Genomic DNA, 18,791 nt, shown 5'->3' with positions numbered 1-18,791 from the left:
TCGTTTCATACTTTTATTTAAAGTGCACAATATTATTCTGGTCAATCATGGAGTACCAACTACAAATTGCACGATCATTAATGATTAAGCTTATGCTTAATATCGTAACAAGTGTAAATTTACACTAAAGAAGATTGACATCTTCCTGGCTCTGGCTCAATAGAACTCAAATTACTCATGTAAATGTTGCAAATATTTTGAATATGAACAAAATATCTCTACCCCTGGAGTGAAAACATTCCATGATGTACACATTTAGGGAATTTCTAGGTTGTTTCTGGGATTGAAGACCACCTTCTTCTTCTTAATCTGAGACTAGGCCAGAGCCTACCTCTCAGTCTAATGTTTTTGTGAGCACTTCCGCAGTTATTAACCGAGAGCTTTCTTCGATAACACAGCGTAATAAAAATAACATTTTTGCGTGTCTCAAGGATCAAATTATGTGTCTTTAGTAGATTTGGAGTTGCTGAATCTGATGCCATTCTCAGAAATGTTCCAGCACGTCACAATTTTTAGCTACAGGTCGTCAAAGTTGTATAGAACTCTGGTTTTATTTATGTTTACATGAAATTTAAAGTACAATTTATCTATATTTTTTGAAATCTAATCCACCAAACATGCAAAATAGAACTTACGCTTTCATTCCAGATATAATTTGATTGAAATTGCGCGATTAAATTTCGATTAAACCGATTTTTTCAACATGCTTCCAGTCTCCATAGAAAATTCTTCGTTTCTCTTATATGGAAAATACAATAATATTCTAAACCATCAAAAAATAACTTTTCCGCATCGAAAGTATAATAAACTTTGATGAATAGTGTTTTTAAACACATACATTTTAAATTCTGTGTCAAATTAAGCAAATAAATTTCCGTACAAGCTGGCAAACTTGCATGCAAGTTGGGTGCAATAGTCAATTTTCGCATTTTCAACAGTCAACACCTCAAAAACTAGACGTGCTATGATATTTCTGAAAACGGCTATGAATTCAGCAAGCCTTAATTAAGTGAATAGCGGTATTTTGGTGCTGGAGACAAAAACGTGTTCCGCAGTGTAATTGACCATTGTTATATGTTTTTATCGTTTTTAAAGTAGGATATACAAATCTTCAAAAGCCTGGCCTGCAATGTGCTTGCACGGCGTGGCGTTCCTAACCATAAAAAAAAACATTTTCTTCTGCTCCTGTGCCGCGATTTATCCGGGAACCTCATCATGCTACTTTATCGGGGGAGGGCTAAGATCATGCACTTTGTCAATCTTAGCCTCTAGCTGTTCTGCTAGTTCACTGTTCGTGAAAAACGCTAGCCTACTCCGACGAAGAGTTCTTCGACGTAGGAATATCTCCCGAACCGTTGTTTGCACTACGCGTTTCATCTCGCTCCAATACTGACCGGTAGAGTGCTGAAGTTGATCCAGCGATTCCTGTTGGAGGATGGTTCCCCTTGCGCTGTGACGAGCCGGTGATACGCTCATACTATTCAGAATAGCCCCGACGGTGGATCTATCCTACTCCGACGAAGATTTTCCCGGCGACGAGTGATCTTCCGAACCGATGCTATCCATGCAGATGCCGAAGTGCGATTCCGGTTGGAGGAAAACTTTTGGTTCACAGGCGCCCGACGTCCATTTTCCGGTGCTTTTTCACGATCTAAGTATTCAGTAAAGCCCCCTACGGGGGACATAGTCTACTCCGACTCGACATTGGTCAGCCCGCTGCCAGGTTCTGTTCTGCAATTCCGGTTAACTCAGAAGCGGTCGTGCATTTAGCCATCTCCAGCACCACCTCGCTCGTGTTGTGTATGAAAAGCAACCATTCCTCAGGGTGCGTGTACTCAGTACAGGCATGCGACTGATCGTGGGTTAAAGGGTGACTTTTGGTTTGCGCCCGATGGTCTCCTTTATCTTATCTCTTCAACAAACTGACGTGTCAAGTGTCGGTCCGACGATTCCGGCTGGATGTTGGATTCCGGTTCATCGGTGCCCCCCCGATCCGTTGTCAAGCACTACTCACTGCGTCTCGTTTCGCTGCTCTGCTCGCCAGTTACGTTGTAAGCCAGACATTATTTGCACCACCATGTTGGTCTTCATATTTCAAAGATCGGGATCACTTACCATTCCGTGTATCACTCCTTCTACGATGAAGTACTCACCAAAAGCAGCCGCAAACGCGCTCCGTACTGTCGAAGACAACATGTTCTGGCGATTCTTCAATCTCCCTACACTCAGGACAAACTGGTGAAAACACATGGCCGAATAGATACACAAGTTCCTGTCAGGTCCTAGACGTGACCTGACAGGAACTGTGTCAGGTGGAAGTTCACTTCTCCGTGCTTCCTGTTCACCCAGGCCGATAGATTTGGGATGAGCCTTGCTGCCACTTAGCAAGCGAACCGATTTTTGCCAACTTCATCGCCTGTCTGGTTTCTCTTCGCTGATAGCAGTCGATGTCTTCGGTCAGGACGATGCAGTTTGGGATCATCCAAGCGATTACACATGCTGCCTCCGAAGATATAGTCCTGTACGCGCTCACTACTAGCATGGTAATGAGTCGGAATGCACTGTTCAACTTCTTTCGATTTTCGACATGGAGAAGCTATTGTTCGGAACATTTTGAGGTCGTCGGCAAAGGATAGTTTGAAACAAGAGATAAGTTCGCTCAGGTCATTAATGTAGATAATGAAAATAAGTGGTCCAAGTACGCTACCTTGCAGTACTCCGGACGGAATGCTAAAGTATCTTGATCTAATCGAGTTCACTTTTACGAAAGCGCTACGTCCAGAGAAGTATGAGTACAGCCACTTTGTAAACCAGTCGGGGAAATCTAGATGCTTCATTTTATCGATGATCAGATTGTGTGGTACAGTGTCGAAAGCTTTCGCAAAATCCACATAGACTGCGTCGACTTGGTTTTTGGTTCCCATGCCTCGGGATATTTCTGACACTTAGCACATCAGGTTTGTTGTCGTTAATCTGTTCTTCCTAAAGCCATGCTAACTAATGGAGATATACGGAGCAGAAGCACCATAGAGATTTTCGTGAACTATTTTTTCGAACACCTTGCTAAGACTGCACAGGATAGATACACCACGGTAGTTGGAGACAATGTTGAGATTCCCGGATTTGTGGATCGGTACAATTGCCGCTAGTTACCATGCATTTGGAAAAATTCCATCTCGGAGCGAACGATTGAACACAGCAGCAATGGGCAATGCAAGTGTATTGGTGCAATTCTTTAGTACCATTAATTGCTTCACAGCACTTTGCGCATTGCTTTGCCATGGTGAATCGCCTATGGCTATGCATTACGTATTACTTATTCTCGCTTCCCAGACAACCAGAAATCACATGAAAGTTCACGTTATAACTCGTTTATTTATACTAATTACATCAAACCCGCAAAACATCGTGGATAAACTCGTCAAATTGATGAGTTTCCTCGCATAAAAAACCTTTTTTCTGAGTTCATTTGTACATTTTGTTTCGTCCCGTACACTCGTACAAAGTAAGTCGAATCAATTCGTAGCAGCTGTCAAATCAACATTTGTTATCATAAGTTAAGTCGCAAAAGATAACAGGTTAGTTCGGGAGAATATTTATACACTCGCAATGTATATTATTAATCATCACATAATATATGCACGCATATCGCCTCCACTTTTGTACGTAGAAGGCCATTTCGCGACATCTTATAAGTGAAATTTTGCACATACAAAGCCTCCAGGTGATTCCGTTATGCGTACATTTTGGTTGTCTGGGTTGTATGTTGTAGTTGCAAACGTGGCTTGTATTGGAACTTGTATGCAATTTGTGCTTCAACTATTATTCTTCAGATGTCACGGTGATCATAAAAAAATTGCGTGGGTCGTTGTACGATTTGGATAGGTAGACAGCTACTAAAAATCCAGTATCACTTTTGCCACTTTCAAGCAGTTCAACATTCAAAACTCGACCGGAAAGTTGAACAAGAGAACCGAAGAAATCCGTTGGTGTGAGAATCGTATATATAAACGTTGCACGACTATCGAAATAAACAACATTATTTGGAGCTGATAACGAACATAAACCAAAAAAGAACAGAATTGCCAGAAAATTATTCAAATGTCGATTGCACGCTACATAAATGATGATATTTGAAAATATCTGAAGGTTGTAGACACAAAAGTCAATTTGAACAAATTGAGTTGTAAAATTATTAAAAATAATAGAATCGTTCTGGTGGGCTTCGATCTCACGACTCCCAACACACTGGACTGGGCGCGTTAACCAACTATGCCACAGAACGGATAACGATTCTGCATCGCAATTGGCCAACCTGAAACCAAAGTCCGTCACGACCCCATATTTCAGTTTTTGGATAAATCCCCGTTGGAATCTGTAGTAAAATTACTAGAAGATCCTGAAGATAAAAATTTGTTAATTTCTGAAGGAATTCCTGGTCGAATTAAGGAACAAGCTCTAAAAAGTGCTGGAGAAATCATTGTGAAAATTTTCGGTTATGCATTTCTTGAGGAATCTCTTGAGATGTATCTGAAAGAACTCATGATATGATTCCTGAATAATGCGTGATGAAATCGTTGGAACTATCTTCTAAAGGAATTCCTGTATAAATCTGTGAAATACAATTATAGCAATCTCTGTAGAAAGTAATAAGGAGTCAGCCCTGAGGAATTAGCTTAGCTTAGCTTAGCTTAGACTGACTAAACACACATATCAATGCACATTGGGGAAATTCGAACCCAAAGGTGGAAAAAATTGATAGGTTTCACAATAGAAAGATAAAAAAAATAAGTTTTATAGCTTATTCGAAAGGAAATTTTCTCAGGAATCGATTGGTGATGGTTTCATGAATATGGGGCCACTCTGGGATAAGCTATGGTGACCGTTTTGCCCCAATTCCTTGAAAATTTTAGATTTTCATGTTGTTTTGAGTAAAACTGTTTTATTGTGGAGATTATTTCCCATGAAATCCATCATTTATAGTCCATTCAACAATGTTTCACAGAGAACGTTATAAAAAGATGGAAATTTAGGGGATTATGGGGCCAAATGTACAATAAAATATTTTTGAAGAAGAATTTTTGATTTAATTTTTTTCAACGTGTTTTTATATTGAAATAAATTTTAAAATAGTCTAATAATCATAGATATAGGTTGCAGAAATAAGTTGTTTTAAAATTTTTAGAATATGTATGATCATTATTTATGCTCTATGCAATATATTGTGAATAATTTACCTACTTATATCACAAATTCCAAATATTTCCAAACGATGTGCGATAGTTTGGGTAAACGATATTGATCTAAATCAGCGATTCCCAAAGTGGGCGAATTCGCCCCCCTGGGGGCGATTTTCAAGCTGAAGGGGGCGAAAATTCGTAAAATAGAATTTAGGGGGCGAAAAATTCAGAAAGGGGGCGAAAAAGCTAACATGCTAGCATTTGAAAAAAAAAAAAAAATACGCGTACCCTTTGGAGGGCACATTTGAGGGTTAATCAATTCCAAACTTTACTATTTCCAGGACTATTTTAGCTTAGATTGTTATATCTTTAATCATGGTAATTTTAAAATTTTGGTAGACAACACTTTATGATTGTCAAACACAAAATATTTGTGCTATGCATTCAGGTATTTTAATATCATATGATTTTTAAGAATGGTTGGTATTTCAGTTTTCACAAGGTTGGAATGATTAGTCACGGGTAACAATTAAATCTCACAAAATATTTTGGATGCACAAAACATGTGTCTGAGATTTTTTTGCAAATGCCCAATATTTAACATAAGGAACTTTTGCATGGGATTTTTACGAGACCAAAAACACACAATTGAAAACAAAATCAATGCAGTTCACCCATGTGAAAATAAATGCGTTTTCTCAGAAAACATTGCATTTGGTTCAATTTTGGAAAGCTTTAAATGACATTTAAATGATTGAACGCAAGATATTATTGATAAAAATATTTTTGAATGTATCTTATAGTTATTGTATTATGATTTTATGGATATGCCATTCGAGGACATATTATGGCGCACAGCGTTTGATTGAAATAATTGAATCACAAATCAGGGGGGCGATTTTAGATTAATATTGGCCTCAAGGGGGCGAAAGTTGGAAAAGTTTGGGAAACACTGATCTAAATGATCGATTGCCGTTAGCCTCATTGATAGGAGATAGTGGGAGCATAACGTTTTTTGGCAATGTTTGCCCCAATTCCCCTAAAAACGATTTCTTTCATAATTATTGGACAGATATCTCCGAATTAAATTTATTATGTACTAAATTGTTTATTCAGTAGTTGATACAGTATTTAAATCCTAAAAAATAGGAGATTATGGGGATCTTTTACACATAAATAAAAAAAAAACAAATGAAAACACTCAAAAATGGATCCATTAAGTAACTATCAGCAGTTTTTTTTCCGATTGAAACAAATCACTCAGAATTAAATTGATTACACAATCATACCTGAAGAAATTTCATGAGAATAAAATTGCCTGGAAGTGCCCAAGTAGCTCTGCCTGCACCCTACTACTGAAAAAGTGATCATAAACAAACAAAGTCTTCCATATATTTCAATATGGCACATTTTGATTGAAGATGTAGTAGTTAATAATGCTTAATTCAAAATAAATTGACGCTTATATTGAGCTGTTCGGTAATCCAATCCGCATGGTTATTTAATTAATTAACTCATTACGCGTGGTAAACATGGAAAAATCATGGGTGAAATTATGAAAAAAAATCCACGTGCTCGACTGGGATTTGAACCCAGGACTCTTGTATGCTAGACGAGCGCTTTACCAACTAAGATACCGAGCCCGTAAAGCGCTCGTCCACCATATAAGAGTCCTGGGTTCAAATCCCAGCCGAGCTCGTGGATTTTTTTCATATTTTCACCCATAATTTGTCCATCTTTACCACGCGTAATGAGTTAATTAATTTAAATTTCTTCATGTTATGCATTTTAGAAGGCTCTTGAACATGCTTGAAATTCAGTCAAACAGATGTAACCATAATTACTGTTTACAATATTAACAAAGTGTGGTTTACCATTGATGTCAACCAACAAGCAATCTGTTAACAGCAAATGTAGAGGCAACATAACAAACATAGTAACTATAAATTATACTAATGAAATGAATGATCGATTTTGGAAAAATCTAGAATTCAGCATTATTAACAATTGCATTATTACTTTTATGATAACTTTTTCTGTAGTGTATGATGGCAATTGGAATATTGAATACCAAATATCCATAAAAAGACAAAATTATTTCCCGAATAATTTCTTGTAAAATGCAATTTGACTCTCATGAAATTGCTACAGTAATAATTGAGTAACTAACCTGATCCTGAGTAATTTGTTGCTATCAGAAAAAAACGGCTAATGATTTCTTGATAGATTCATTTTTGATTTTTTTTATTTGGTTATTTTTTTGTTTATGTGTAAAAGATCCCCAAAATCTCCTATGTTTTATGATTTAAATATTGTATCAGATACAGAATAAACAATTCAGTACACAATAAATTTGATTTGGAAAAAAGAGTTGAATTAATTACGAAAGAAATCGTGTTTAGGGGAATTGGGGCAAAAATAGCCAAAAAACTATATGCTCCCACTATCTCCTATCAATGAGGCTAACGGCAATCGATCATTTAGATCAATATCGTTTACCCAAACTATCGCACATCGTTTGGAAATGTTTGGAATTTGTGATATAAGTAGATAAATTATTCACAATATTTTGCATAGAGGGTAAATAATGATCATACATATTCTTAAAATTTTAATACAACCTATTTCTGCAACCTATATTCATGATTGTTAGACTATTTTAAAATTTATTTCAGCATAAAAACACGTTAAAAAATTTAAAACAAAAATTCCTCTTCAAAAATATTTTATTGCACATTTGGCCCCATAATCCCCTAAATCTCCATCTTTTTATAACGTTCTCTGTGAAACATTGTTGAATGGACTAGAAATAATGGATTTCATGGGAAATAATCTCCACAATAAATCAGTTTTACTCAAAACAACATGAAAATCTAAAGTTTTCAAGGAATTGGGGCAAAACGGTCACCATAGCTTATCCCAGAGTTGCCCCACATTCATGAAACCATCACCAATCGATTCCTGAGAAAATTTCCTTTCAAATGAGCTATAAAACTTATTTTTTATCTTTCTATTGTGAAAGTTATCAATTTTTTCCCCCTTTGGGTTCGGAATTCCCCAATGTGCAATGGTTGCTATTCCGTGATTGACCGAAGTCAGTGAAAATGCACTAAGAATCAACTAGAAGTTCGGCTGGGATTGGCCATAATCTTCTTCAGTGTGCATAATTCAGTGCATCTATTTATACAGGATCAATAACGGCGCCGGCCACGTCCTTGCAGTCAGGTGGGATTGGGGCAAGGAATGTTAGTGTGTAACCTTTGATATTTGGAGACCGTATTTGCCTCTGCATCTCCACAAAGGTCACTGGGAGGGATGTTTGTTAATAGGGAGGATCGTTGGGTCATAGAATTTACTTTGATGAACTATTAGACCATGATAAATAATTATTTATGAGATATAAGCATGCTTATATGTAAATATATATAATAATATCTTTTCATTTGATATGAACAATTTCTATGTAAAGGAAAATAATGCCGATACTTGAGGTAACGAACCATTCAAAGTTTGTTGAACAAATACTTAAATGTAACATTCCTGCAGCTGTCAGAACGAAAGCATGTGTTATTATATTTTATTTATTTGAAAAGAAACAGAAAACTCTATTGGCTGGAACATAATAGAAAACTCCTACTTTTATGCTGACACTTACAGTGGCGAACCACCCAAAGTTTGTTGGATAAAGTGACCCTTTCGCAAGTCCACACTTGTAGTGTCGAACCATTCAAAATTTTGTTTTTGATTACAAAAATAAAGGTAAAGAGAAAGGGGTTTAAAACAATGTTAAATCTCAATAATTCATGAATCAGAGTTTATGTCGACACTCACAGTGACGAACCATTCATAGTCCCACCGTTGTAACGATTAAATGTGCAGTCATACATATTATATAGATTAGAAATAGTATCATGAAACGAGCTCACCAATTGATCCGTCATTCTTGACTGAGCAGCAACAATCCACTTTCAGCTTCACTCGTTTGCTCGGCTATATAAAAGCACTCAGAGAAAATAGGCGCGCGACCCGAGAGGGAAAACAACTGACGACTGCTCAGGCTTTCTTGACGCACTGCCCAGGAGCAAGCGTCAAGGTCGAAGGATCAAAAAGAACTAATCGAACGCGGCACTTTTTCACTTAACTCGACCGATGCGCGACATGTTTGATCCTGCCCTCATCGCCTGCCCCCGCAAGAGTAAGCATCAAGGTCGAAAGATCAAACACTACTCAGTAAGGATTCAGCCCTGAACAATTCATGACAAAATCACTCAAGGATTTTTTGGCTTGATCTTTAAAGGAATAAGTGGAACTCTGAATAAATTGTAGAGGAACCTTTAAAAAAACCTCTAGAAGAATGCCACCTGAGGTATGCTTGAAGGATTTCCCCCGAAGGAATTCCTGTTTGTAACTGTAGAAAATTTTTTGGAGGGATTATTGATCAAACTAGATTCTGGTAGAATCCCAGGAAAAAAATCTGGTGGTATCTTTAGTATAATCCATGGATTCCTGGAAAAACTTCAAAGTGGAATAACTATAGTACATCACTAAAAGATTCTGGATAATATGTTTTTTATGACAAGAGTTAGATTGGCAAGAAATAAATTTTATTCTCGATATAAAATGATTTCAATTAAATCGACTAGTGAACACAAATTTGAAGGATTTTTTTTAAATAATAACGATCTGGAGAACACCGTGACGCGTCGGTTTCAGTGGGTGGGTCGTAGGCTTGGCTGCGAGCGCTAGAAGCAGGTGGCTGATGACGCGAGCGAGGCTTGTTCAATTATTTTCGCGCGTACTTGAGCACGTAATTTCTCACCCTTGGGAACAATTCAAATGATGATGCGAATTGGGCTGCTTCGAGTCGGATGGGCTGAATGGATGGTTGGATAGATAGATGGATGGGTGACTGGCAAATGGTACGTGTGCTTCACCTGATGATGTCTCGCTGTTTGTTCTTAAATTGTTTTTGTACGGGTGTAGGTGGTTCCTGGTAAATGCAATGGGTTTGTTTCTTATGAATGATTCTTGTCAGGGAATGTGATAGTTCCGAAAGAGTTCTGTATAACATTAGGCTGATGAAGTGGCTGTTAAGTTCGAGTGATACTTAGTACTTTGGAGGAAGCGTGTGAAGCGTCAGGTGTTGAACATTGGAACAAGTTGTGTCATAGGCAAATATGTTTCGAGTTGCTCTTGTTCTCGTTACCATTTGTTTTTGGAAGGGTTGAAATACAATTAGGAATAGAATTAAATTGCAAACCTAATTCCAAATGGCACATTTGCAAACAACAATCCAAAAGCTGTTTAGAACGATTCATCCATTCGCTGATTGCCTTTCCGATTCTCGATACCTACACGCAATAACCAGTAATTCTAATATTATCATTTCAGGCCGTGTTCCACAAAATCAACTACGTTGCACCGAACTCCGCCCTCAAGGTGGCCACATTCTCCGCCGCTCCGGCTCATTACGAGTACGGTCCAGCTGTTGCGCCTACACTGACTAAGGTAACTCTTCCCGGAAGCGTTTAGATAGATCGAAACCGGAACGATGATTCCAAATCACATTTTCTCGCGCAGCTTTTACACACGGCCGCCGACTGCGATTCTATAATGTTACCCGGAATGCAATTTACCGGAAAACCATTAATGAACACTTCCACAGCTATTAACTGATAGCTTTCTTTACCTAAGTTGCCATTTTCTCATTCGTATATCGAGTGGCAAGTACGGTGATACTTTATGTCCAGGAAAGCCAAGGAAATTTCCATTACGAAATGATCCTGGATCGACCGGGAATCGAACCCAGACACCTTCAGCATGACTTTGCTTTGTAGCCGCAGACTCTAACCACTCTCTTATTAGTGCTTCTATAGAAATAATAAGTCTATTATAGGTGCAAAGAAGCTTAAGTTTGAGCATGAGCAGGATTGACCGCCCGCAGGATGCTACACCGTTATTGCAAGAACAGCTGTACTTACACAGGGAACCAACAGACGCTACTCGGGATCAGTAGCATCTTCAATGTGTAAATACTGGTGCTCTCATTATAATCATAAACAATAACTGCGCCAGCTGCGTCCAAATGCAGGTCAATTTGGGATGAGAGGAAAATGTTGACGTGTTACTTGCTTTATGGAAGCCGAGGAGTCTGCACTTCCACAAGTGGGAGTTTGGATATGGGGTAGGGATTCGTTTTGGTAAACGATATATATATATATATAATTTAAAATGAAAGCGCCTTACCGGATCCGCGATATTACTCGACAAATGCATTGAACGCCGAACAAGTGTTCGTCACTCGCCCCCATAGGAGCAAGCGATGATATCAAAGGATTAAACACTACTAACGCGTTCCGCGATCTGCGACACTATTAGGTACACCGTGATACGCGAGAGGCGCGCAACACGATTGATCCTGCCCTCATCTCCCGCCCCCGCAGAAGCAAGCGTCAAGGTCGAAGGATCTAACAACACTCGGTGCAATGGAGCTTAATTTTCAAGCAGTACTTGCTTTAATTTTTCAGAGAAACAGGAATTGGTTGGCGCTGCATTCTTCTGCTCAGGCATTCTCAATAACATGGTTGATCCATATTTTGGCATCCGCTGCAGGTACTTTCTGATATAGACGGCGACTTGACCGACCAAGATTGGCCAGTATGCCTGCCTGTTCGTTGCCGTGTATTCCAGTGTGGCCAGGAACCCAAGTAAAAGTGATTCTTCTATTTCTGTCGTTTATGGTGTTCTGTATCGCTTGAATCCAGGGGTGCTTTGCCGTTGGTGATTCCAGAGCTGATAGGACACTGGCTGAATCCGTAGCAACTAAAATGGGTTTACCACTTGGTCTCGCGATTGCTTTGAACAGTGCTGCTGCCTCAGCGGAAAATACGGAGCATTGACCAGGCAAACTGTATTGAGCTTTCCAGACAGGACTGAATACGCCTACTCCTACGGTACCTTTTGCCTTAGAGCCATCGGAGTATCGGATATCGGCGTTAGAGAAACGGCTTCTAATTCTTTCGATGAACAGCAGCTTGGCCTGCGTCGGGTTGTTTCCACCCTTACGAAATAGAGACTTCATGGCCATGTCGATTTCGGGTCCTCTGGCCTTCCAGCTTCGAGGCTCAACACGGTGGACTCTCGCCACCAGGGGGAGCGTGGAAGTGGCCACATCGTTTGGGGTGCGGTTTGCCTGCTCAGTAAGAAAGCAAACTTGCCCACTACTTCTAGTTTTTTCGAGGTAGCTGATTGCTCGGTGGCATTAATTCATTGTAGTCCTGTGACGAAACGAGAGCATGCCGGCTTCTACACAGGCAGAGGAAGCAGGTGTAGAGGGGAGAAGGCCCGACAGTGCTCTGACGGTATTATTATAGATCGGGGACAGTGTAGAGACCAGGTTTTTCCAATTCCCAAGAGGTGATTTCAATCACATGAAACAGTCTACTATTGATTACGGCATCTGCGACTCGGCGACGAGTTGCCCTGCTACTTCGAGTACACCGGTTTGTAATGTTGCGGATCATACACACCCTGTTCTTACAAGCCTCCTTGACCTTGGGAAAATGGTCTAGAAAAGTTAAGTGTCGATCGATGTTAACGCAAAGAATTCTAATGCTCTTCTTAGTAGGTATTGGACATTTATTTATCTTGATAGGAATCTTTGTTTAATATTACATACATGGAGTCTAGCACTTTTTTCTGCTAAAATTTCGAAGCCTGTTTCCTGTGCCCATTTGGCGACAGCAGTAAGGTTGTTTACAGTTTTCGTCTAACGCTTCTTGGGTGCATGCCAGTGACGATTAGCAATATGTCATCAGCATACACTAGAATAAAGACTCCCTTGAGAATAGCCAAGAAAACACCGCTCATGGCCACAAGAAAAGGCGTGACCGCAATCACTGACCCTTGTGGGACGCCAGTTTCTTCATCAAATGAATTAGATTTGCAGTTTCCAACAAGCACCTGAACGGTTCGCCCGTCGAGGAATTTTTTTTCCATGCCCAATTATAGGCTTTTGCCAAGTCCAGCGATGCTATGTGATGTCCTTGAGTGCGTCGTTGAGAATCTGACCGAGAGAGGCCATGTAAGTTCCGGTTCCAAATCCGGGACGAAAAGCGTGTTGCCGGTTATCTAATTTATGATGCTTCCCGAGAAATTCCATGAGCCTTCTATTAACCATTATCTCCATTATTTTTGCTGTTCAGCTTGTCAATGCTATCGGCCGATAGCTGCTCACGATATTGGTGGGGCCAGAGTTTTTCGGAATAGGTACTATGTAGCTGTGTTTCCAATCAGCGGGGAGGGTACCAGAGATCCATTCTTTGTTGATCATAGCGAGGAGAGTAGTTTTTCCACTCAGAGGAAGATTATTGAGCATCGGGTAACCAATGTCGTCTGGGCCAACCGACTAACCATTGGCCTTTTTAGAGCGTATTTCAACTCGTTCATTGTAAATGGTGAGTTAAAAACTTGCCCTCTGCCAGCTGGAACCTGGAACTGCTGTATCGCCGTTTCAGGGGATGGGTGTCGCTTGAGAAAAGTATTGGGGTATCGCTGAAATGAAAAAATGCCATAGAAATAGTTCGCTAGGGCGTATGAGATACGATGTGGGTCCCTTGTAGTTGTGTCATCGATCTCGATAGCCACTCCTTTGTGGCGTGTTTTTCCCAAGATGCTATTGACTCGGCGCCAAAGCTCAGATGATGATTGATTTTCGTTTAAGCCATCGAGAAATTTTGTCCAAGATTCTCCATTAGCACCACGAATCACTAGTCTACATGTATTGCGGGCAGCTTGGTAAGTTTCCAGAGCGAGAGCCCTGTCAGGACGACCTTCTGGTAGTTTTTTCTCATTCGCTTAATATTCCGAAGGGATTTTCGTCGAGCTTTCACTGCATTTCGAGTGTCCTGGTTCCACCAGTGAAAAGCACGACGTCCTGGAGTAGGGCTGGTGCGCGGGATATTGATGGAAGCTGCTCTATAGATCGGGTTGGTGAGGTCCAAGATTGAAGTTGGGGATAGTTCGTTAGCAAGTTCTGTCTGGAACCCAGACCAGTCGGCTCTATCGTATAACCACCGAAGCCGCCGCGTTGTCTCTGGACAAATAGTATTTTTTAATACTATGTAGATTAGAGCGTGATCACTTCCACGAAAGTCGGTGTCTACGGATCATAAAAACCGATTTGTGATGGAAGCCGATACAAGAGAGATGTCAATTGCGGATTCAGAATGGACACGGAAAACGTAGGTGATCCATCGTTGAGTATGGTAAGGTTTATATGGTTAGCAATGTTGGCAATAATAGAACCTCGCACGATATTGTTGCTACTACTCCATGCTCGATAGTAGCTGTTGACGTCACCGAGAATTATCATCGGCTCAGGAATTTGATTGAGTACCTCATTGAATTGACTCTCCAGGTTGTGTAACTTTCCATTCGATAAGTAAATCGAAACCACCGAGATCGGAAAAGGCTGAGACATATAATGCACATAATTTGAGCGTGGAATATCATGGATATTTACATGATATGTCATGTAAATTTCAATTATACGTCATGTAATCCAGCAGGATTCTGTGTGATTACATGACATATAACACATTTTTACATGATTTCAGACTTAAATTTACATGACGTCATGTTTACATCGCATAAATGAAGTTTACATGAAGTGTAATCTTCATTATTTTTAACTGTCTGCGAGTGGCATCCATCGCAATGAGAAATGGCAGAAATTAACCGACTAAGTGAAAGCAGTTGAGGGTCCGCACGGGACTTACCGCCCGGGTTTGGGTTCCCGGGGTGCCCAGGAGTAGACCTAGCTGCAGTTTCTCTTGCGGCAAATCGATTATGAGTTGTAAAAGTGGATGTTTTGTTGTACTTACCGGCTGTATTCGATTGCCCGTGATGCTTCTGCATATTTCGTTTCGGAAGTGAAGTTCTTCGCTGTTGAGTACTGGTATGATATCGGCACTCGGTTGATGTACCAGGACGGATGGACCAAGACGGATTGGCCATAACGCGTTCTTTGAAGGATGTCATAGCAGACCGCGTTTTTGGATTTCGACAGCTTCTGAATGGATTCCTTCTAGGAGCTGGTTTGACTCCGACGTTGATGTCCACGTTATCCTCAGGGGAATAGAACATAAGTCCCTTTTGCGTCCCTCTTCCAACACTTTCCGGATGCCAGAGGTTGTCCGTCGGTTCCGGTACAGCCAAAACTTCCACACCGATGGGGCTCTGGCTGTCCGGATAGTATGTTGGGAATTCCGGGGTACAGGCGCAGTGTCCTTTATGCGTCCCGGAGACAACAGTGACGCCAAGGGGGTTCCCGCCAGTTCCGGTAGGGGTGTAGCATCCGCACTGGAGGGGCCCCGACTGTCTCTGGCCCCTGTTGTCTGTTTGGAAGCTTGGTAGTTCTAAAGATGCGGTTTGAGTATACTCAGTCGACTCCTCTCTTTTTATTATCTCGACACTGGATTGCAGAGTAAAGACGATGTAGAAAATTTGGACTCACGTGGTATGGGCTGTGTTATGCAGAACTGAGCAATATGTAGGGAGAACTTTCTTGGAGGTACGACTGTTATGTTGATGTTTGAGGTTATGGCTTTCAGTCTTAAATAATACTCAAAAACGGATTTTTGCTTACATCCGACGTTTCGGACACATGTAAAAAGGCACAATACATACTATATACATATAGCAATTACGAAAATGTCGTACTAGTTGGATTATTTCTAGAAACAGAAGATAGCCCACATGGACATGTTTAGTATCAACTCAGAGTTTTCAATCAAGTAGGCTATGATACTGTTCGCACAGGACTGTTACAAATTTTCTTTCTTCCATCGGTATCAGATTTGAACTACATTAGGAACAGGTAAGGAACTGAATTTACATGCAATTTTCTGCCATATTTTACCTACAGTTGTACCTTATGTTGGCAGATGAGGCCCACACGAACCGCCCCAGAAAAGATTGGATTTTTTGTGACTACTTGCTAACTTTACTACATCTTCTACGTCTGCTAGATTCTTAATCAGAATAGCTTGGATCGCCAAACGGATGAAGAATCAGAAATTAGTTCCATACAAAAATATAAAAATTTCCCAAAAAACAGATTTTTTTTATATTTTATAACATGAAAAAAACTTTTTTTCGGAGTTTTATTTTTTTCCTGAAAAGTTAAAATCTTAAGCTTCCATTCCATAAAAAAAGATTGCAAATCGATTGAGCTGTTCATAAGTTATGATTTTTTTTAAATAATAAATCTATTCCTCTGAGACCTACAGTGTGTGCCGATAAAAAATGACTGATTTTTTATTTAAAAAAAAAATTATCTCAAGAAATAAAAAAACACGCACCGCTGTAAATTTTACAGTAAACGTAAAATTTTCTGAACTTTCAAGAAAAAATGAGAACAGCAATAGCCCCTTTGGTCCTTATGCCTTCAAAACACGTAAAAACGGAAGTTATTGATTTTTTATGTTAAAAAACAATTTTTGTGAAATTTTATATATTTCTTGAAAAGTCAAAATCTTGAGCTTTCATGCCGTCCAAGAAAATTGAAAATCGGTCGAACGGTTCAAAAGTTTTTTTATAAAAATTTAGCAAAATCACGATTTTTCTGGTCACTTTATTTTGGAAATGGTCACCCTTATATAAAAAATTCCAATAAACACGTGTATCCTTATTTCGAATAAGGAACAAAATAGCAGATTTTCACGGAATTCGAAGACCCACTTCGGTTTTTCATGGAATGGCTGTATAATTATGTATAATATACTGTATAGTTATAAATTTCAGAAATATCTGCATCTTTCACTCACAGAAGTTTTTGAATAACTGAACACAATCGTTACCCTCCTAAGTACCGTTTTGATTCATATTACGGACACTTAAAGCCTCAGTGAAGTATAACCCAGCATAGAGCATACAAAATTGATTATTCTGTATGATTCCTTAGCGTTATCAAGCGTCGGAAGCCCTTAACTTTCGAATGGTGGGTAAAGAATACGCTTCCGCAACTTGAATAATTTTAAATAAATCAAAAAGTGTGGCCTTTTCATGATTATTATTCCGGACGCTTCCTAACTTTTGCCTCATATTCCGGATACTTTGATTTGAATTCCGGACAGCTCATGATAATCATAAATGGAACAGTCAAATCATCAATTGAAATTGTCGAATCACTAAAGAGACATCTAAGGTAGTTAGGCATTATAAATTTTCAAAGATATTCATGAAAAAAGTTTACTAAAACGAGCCTCAAAATTGAGAACTTTTGAGCGGCAAAAATTGAAACATTTCGTGTGAAATGTTTCCCATACAAAGTATATTGTCCGGAATTTGAAGCTGTCCGTAATATGAATCAAAACGGTACCTAACAAAAAGTAACAAATTATGACATAGGGTTGTTTTCGACCCAAAACTTCAAACAGCTCGCAAAAATCAGTGTGTGGACCGAATTTTGTTCTGTTGAGTTTCAGAACCTCTCCCGAAGATCCGGATTTGGTCACTGTGGCCACTGGGAACCTGCTACATCTAAAAAAAAAGTCCCTTCAGAGACCCTTACTTTGACAACATGTAGTTTCGTAACTTAACAAGTAATCTGAACCGTTCTCATATTGTTTAATAAGTATTCACGTGGACTGTGAATAAAGATTATCAAAACACTTAGTTATTCAAACCCGGTTCCGGAAACCCGGAACATCCTAAAAGTAAGTTTCCATCGAAAAATTAGTACATTAAATGATCAAACAAATTTTACAAACAAATTAAAGCAAGAAAAGACATTATAAATACAACTATCCACTACATAATTTTTAGAATGTACTGCGGAGTACTTCGCGAGACAAGTTGTAGTCAAAAAGTGACGAAACGTGATTGAAGTTTCGCTGGAGTCCATTGATAGCTCCATGTATTGCGTAGATCGTGCTACGAAGGGGCAGTCGTGGCATTGCACTGTTACGCAAAGCCCGAGGTTGAACGTTAACCTTAAAGTTATCAGTTCCAATATACACTCCCGTGCAAAAGTTTGGGTTCATCCCCTTAAGAACATACAAAAGTGTTTAGTCCATATCTCTGTGATTACACGCCCAATTGAAACTCCATATGGCGCATTCAAAAGCCAATGAGTTATTCTTACTTGTGTAGATTTGTTTTATTTTTCTAAAATATTGCATTTGTTACCAGTGCTACTGGAGTAGTTATGCGTGTAGATTTGAAGTTCTTAATTCAAAGGAGTAGTTGGATAATCTTAGATGGGCGTTGGATTGAAATCACAAAAGACCATTGTTTGTTGATTTTATATAAGCATGAATTGCAATGATAAATCTCCCGATGAGCAATGGTTACCTCTATAAATCTGAGTAGCTACACTAAAGGTATTCAGATTTGTTTAAGAAAGTATACCTTAGATCATCACGAAGGATATAGCCACCAAAATGTTCCCTTGGTATGGCTAAAGTTTCATGTTCCGAGTATACTAAACATTAATAAAAAGATATCAAACTAAAGCTGCTTTGCCTCAAATGTAGAAAAATTCAATTAACGTGTTATTAAGTAAATGGCATAATGTAAATGTAATTTAATTAAAAGATGTTTGGGTGT

At 39.2% G+C, this 18,791-nt stretch overlaps 1 protein-coding gene across 1 annotated transcript in view; it reads left to right on the top strand.

Annotated features, from left to right (window-relative positions):
* The first annotated feature begins 9,534 nt into the window (after window positions 1-9,534).
* The window catches only part of LOC110678094 (mediator of RNA polymerase II transcription subunit 15-like), a 74,187-nt gene continuing 64,930 nt past the window's right edge, over window positions 9,535-18,791 (top strand). The window contains exons 1-2 of the mRNA XM_021850689.1: window positions 9,535-9,546; window positions 10,572-10,688. Of these exons, the coding sequence (XP_021706381.1) occupies window positions 9,535-9,546; window positions 10,572-10,688 (129 nt within the window). The remainder of the gene's footprint in view (window positions 9,547-10,571; window positions 10,689-18,791) is intronic.

The sequence above is a fragment of the Aedes aegypti genome, chromosome 3 (assembly GCF_002204515.2).
Source record: "Aedes aegypti strain LVP_AGWG chromosome 3, AaegL5.0 Primary Assembly, whole genome shotgun sequence".
Lineage (NCBI taxonomy): Eukaryota > Metazoa > Arthropoda > Insecta > Diptera > Culicidae > Aedes > Aedes aegypti.
The sequence above is the reverse complement of the archived record's forward strand: the minus strand, read 5'-3'. Positions and strand labels throughout refer to the sequence as shown.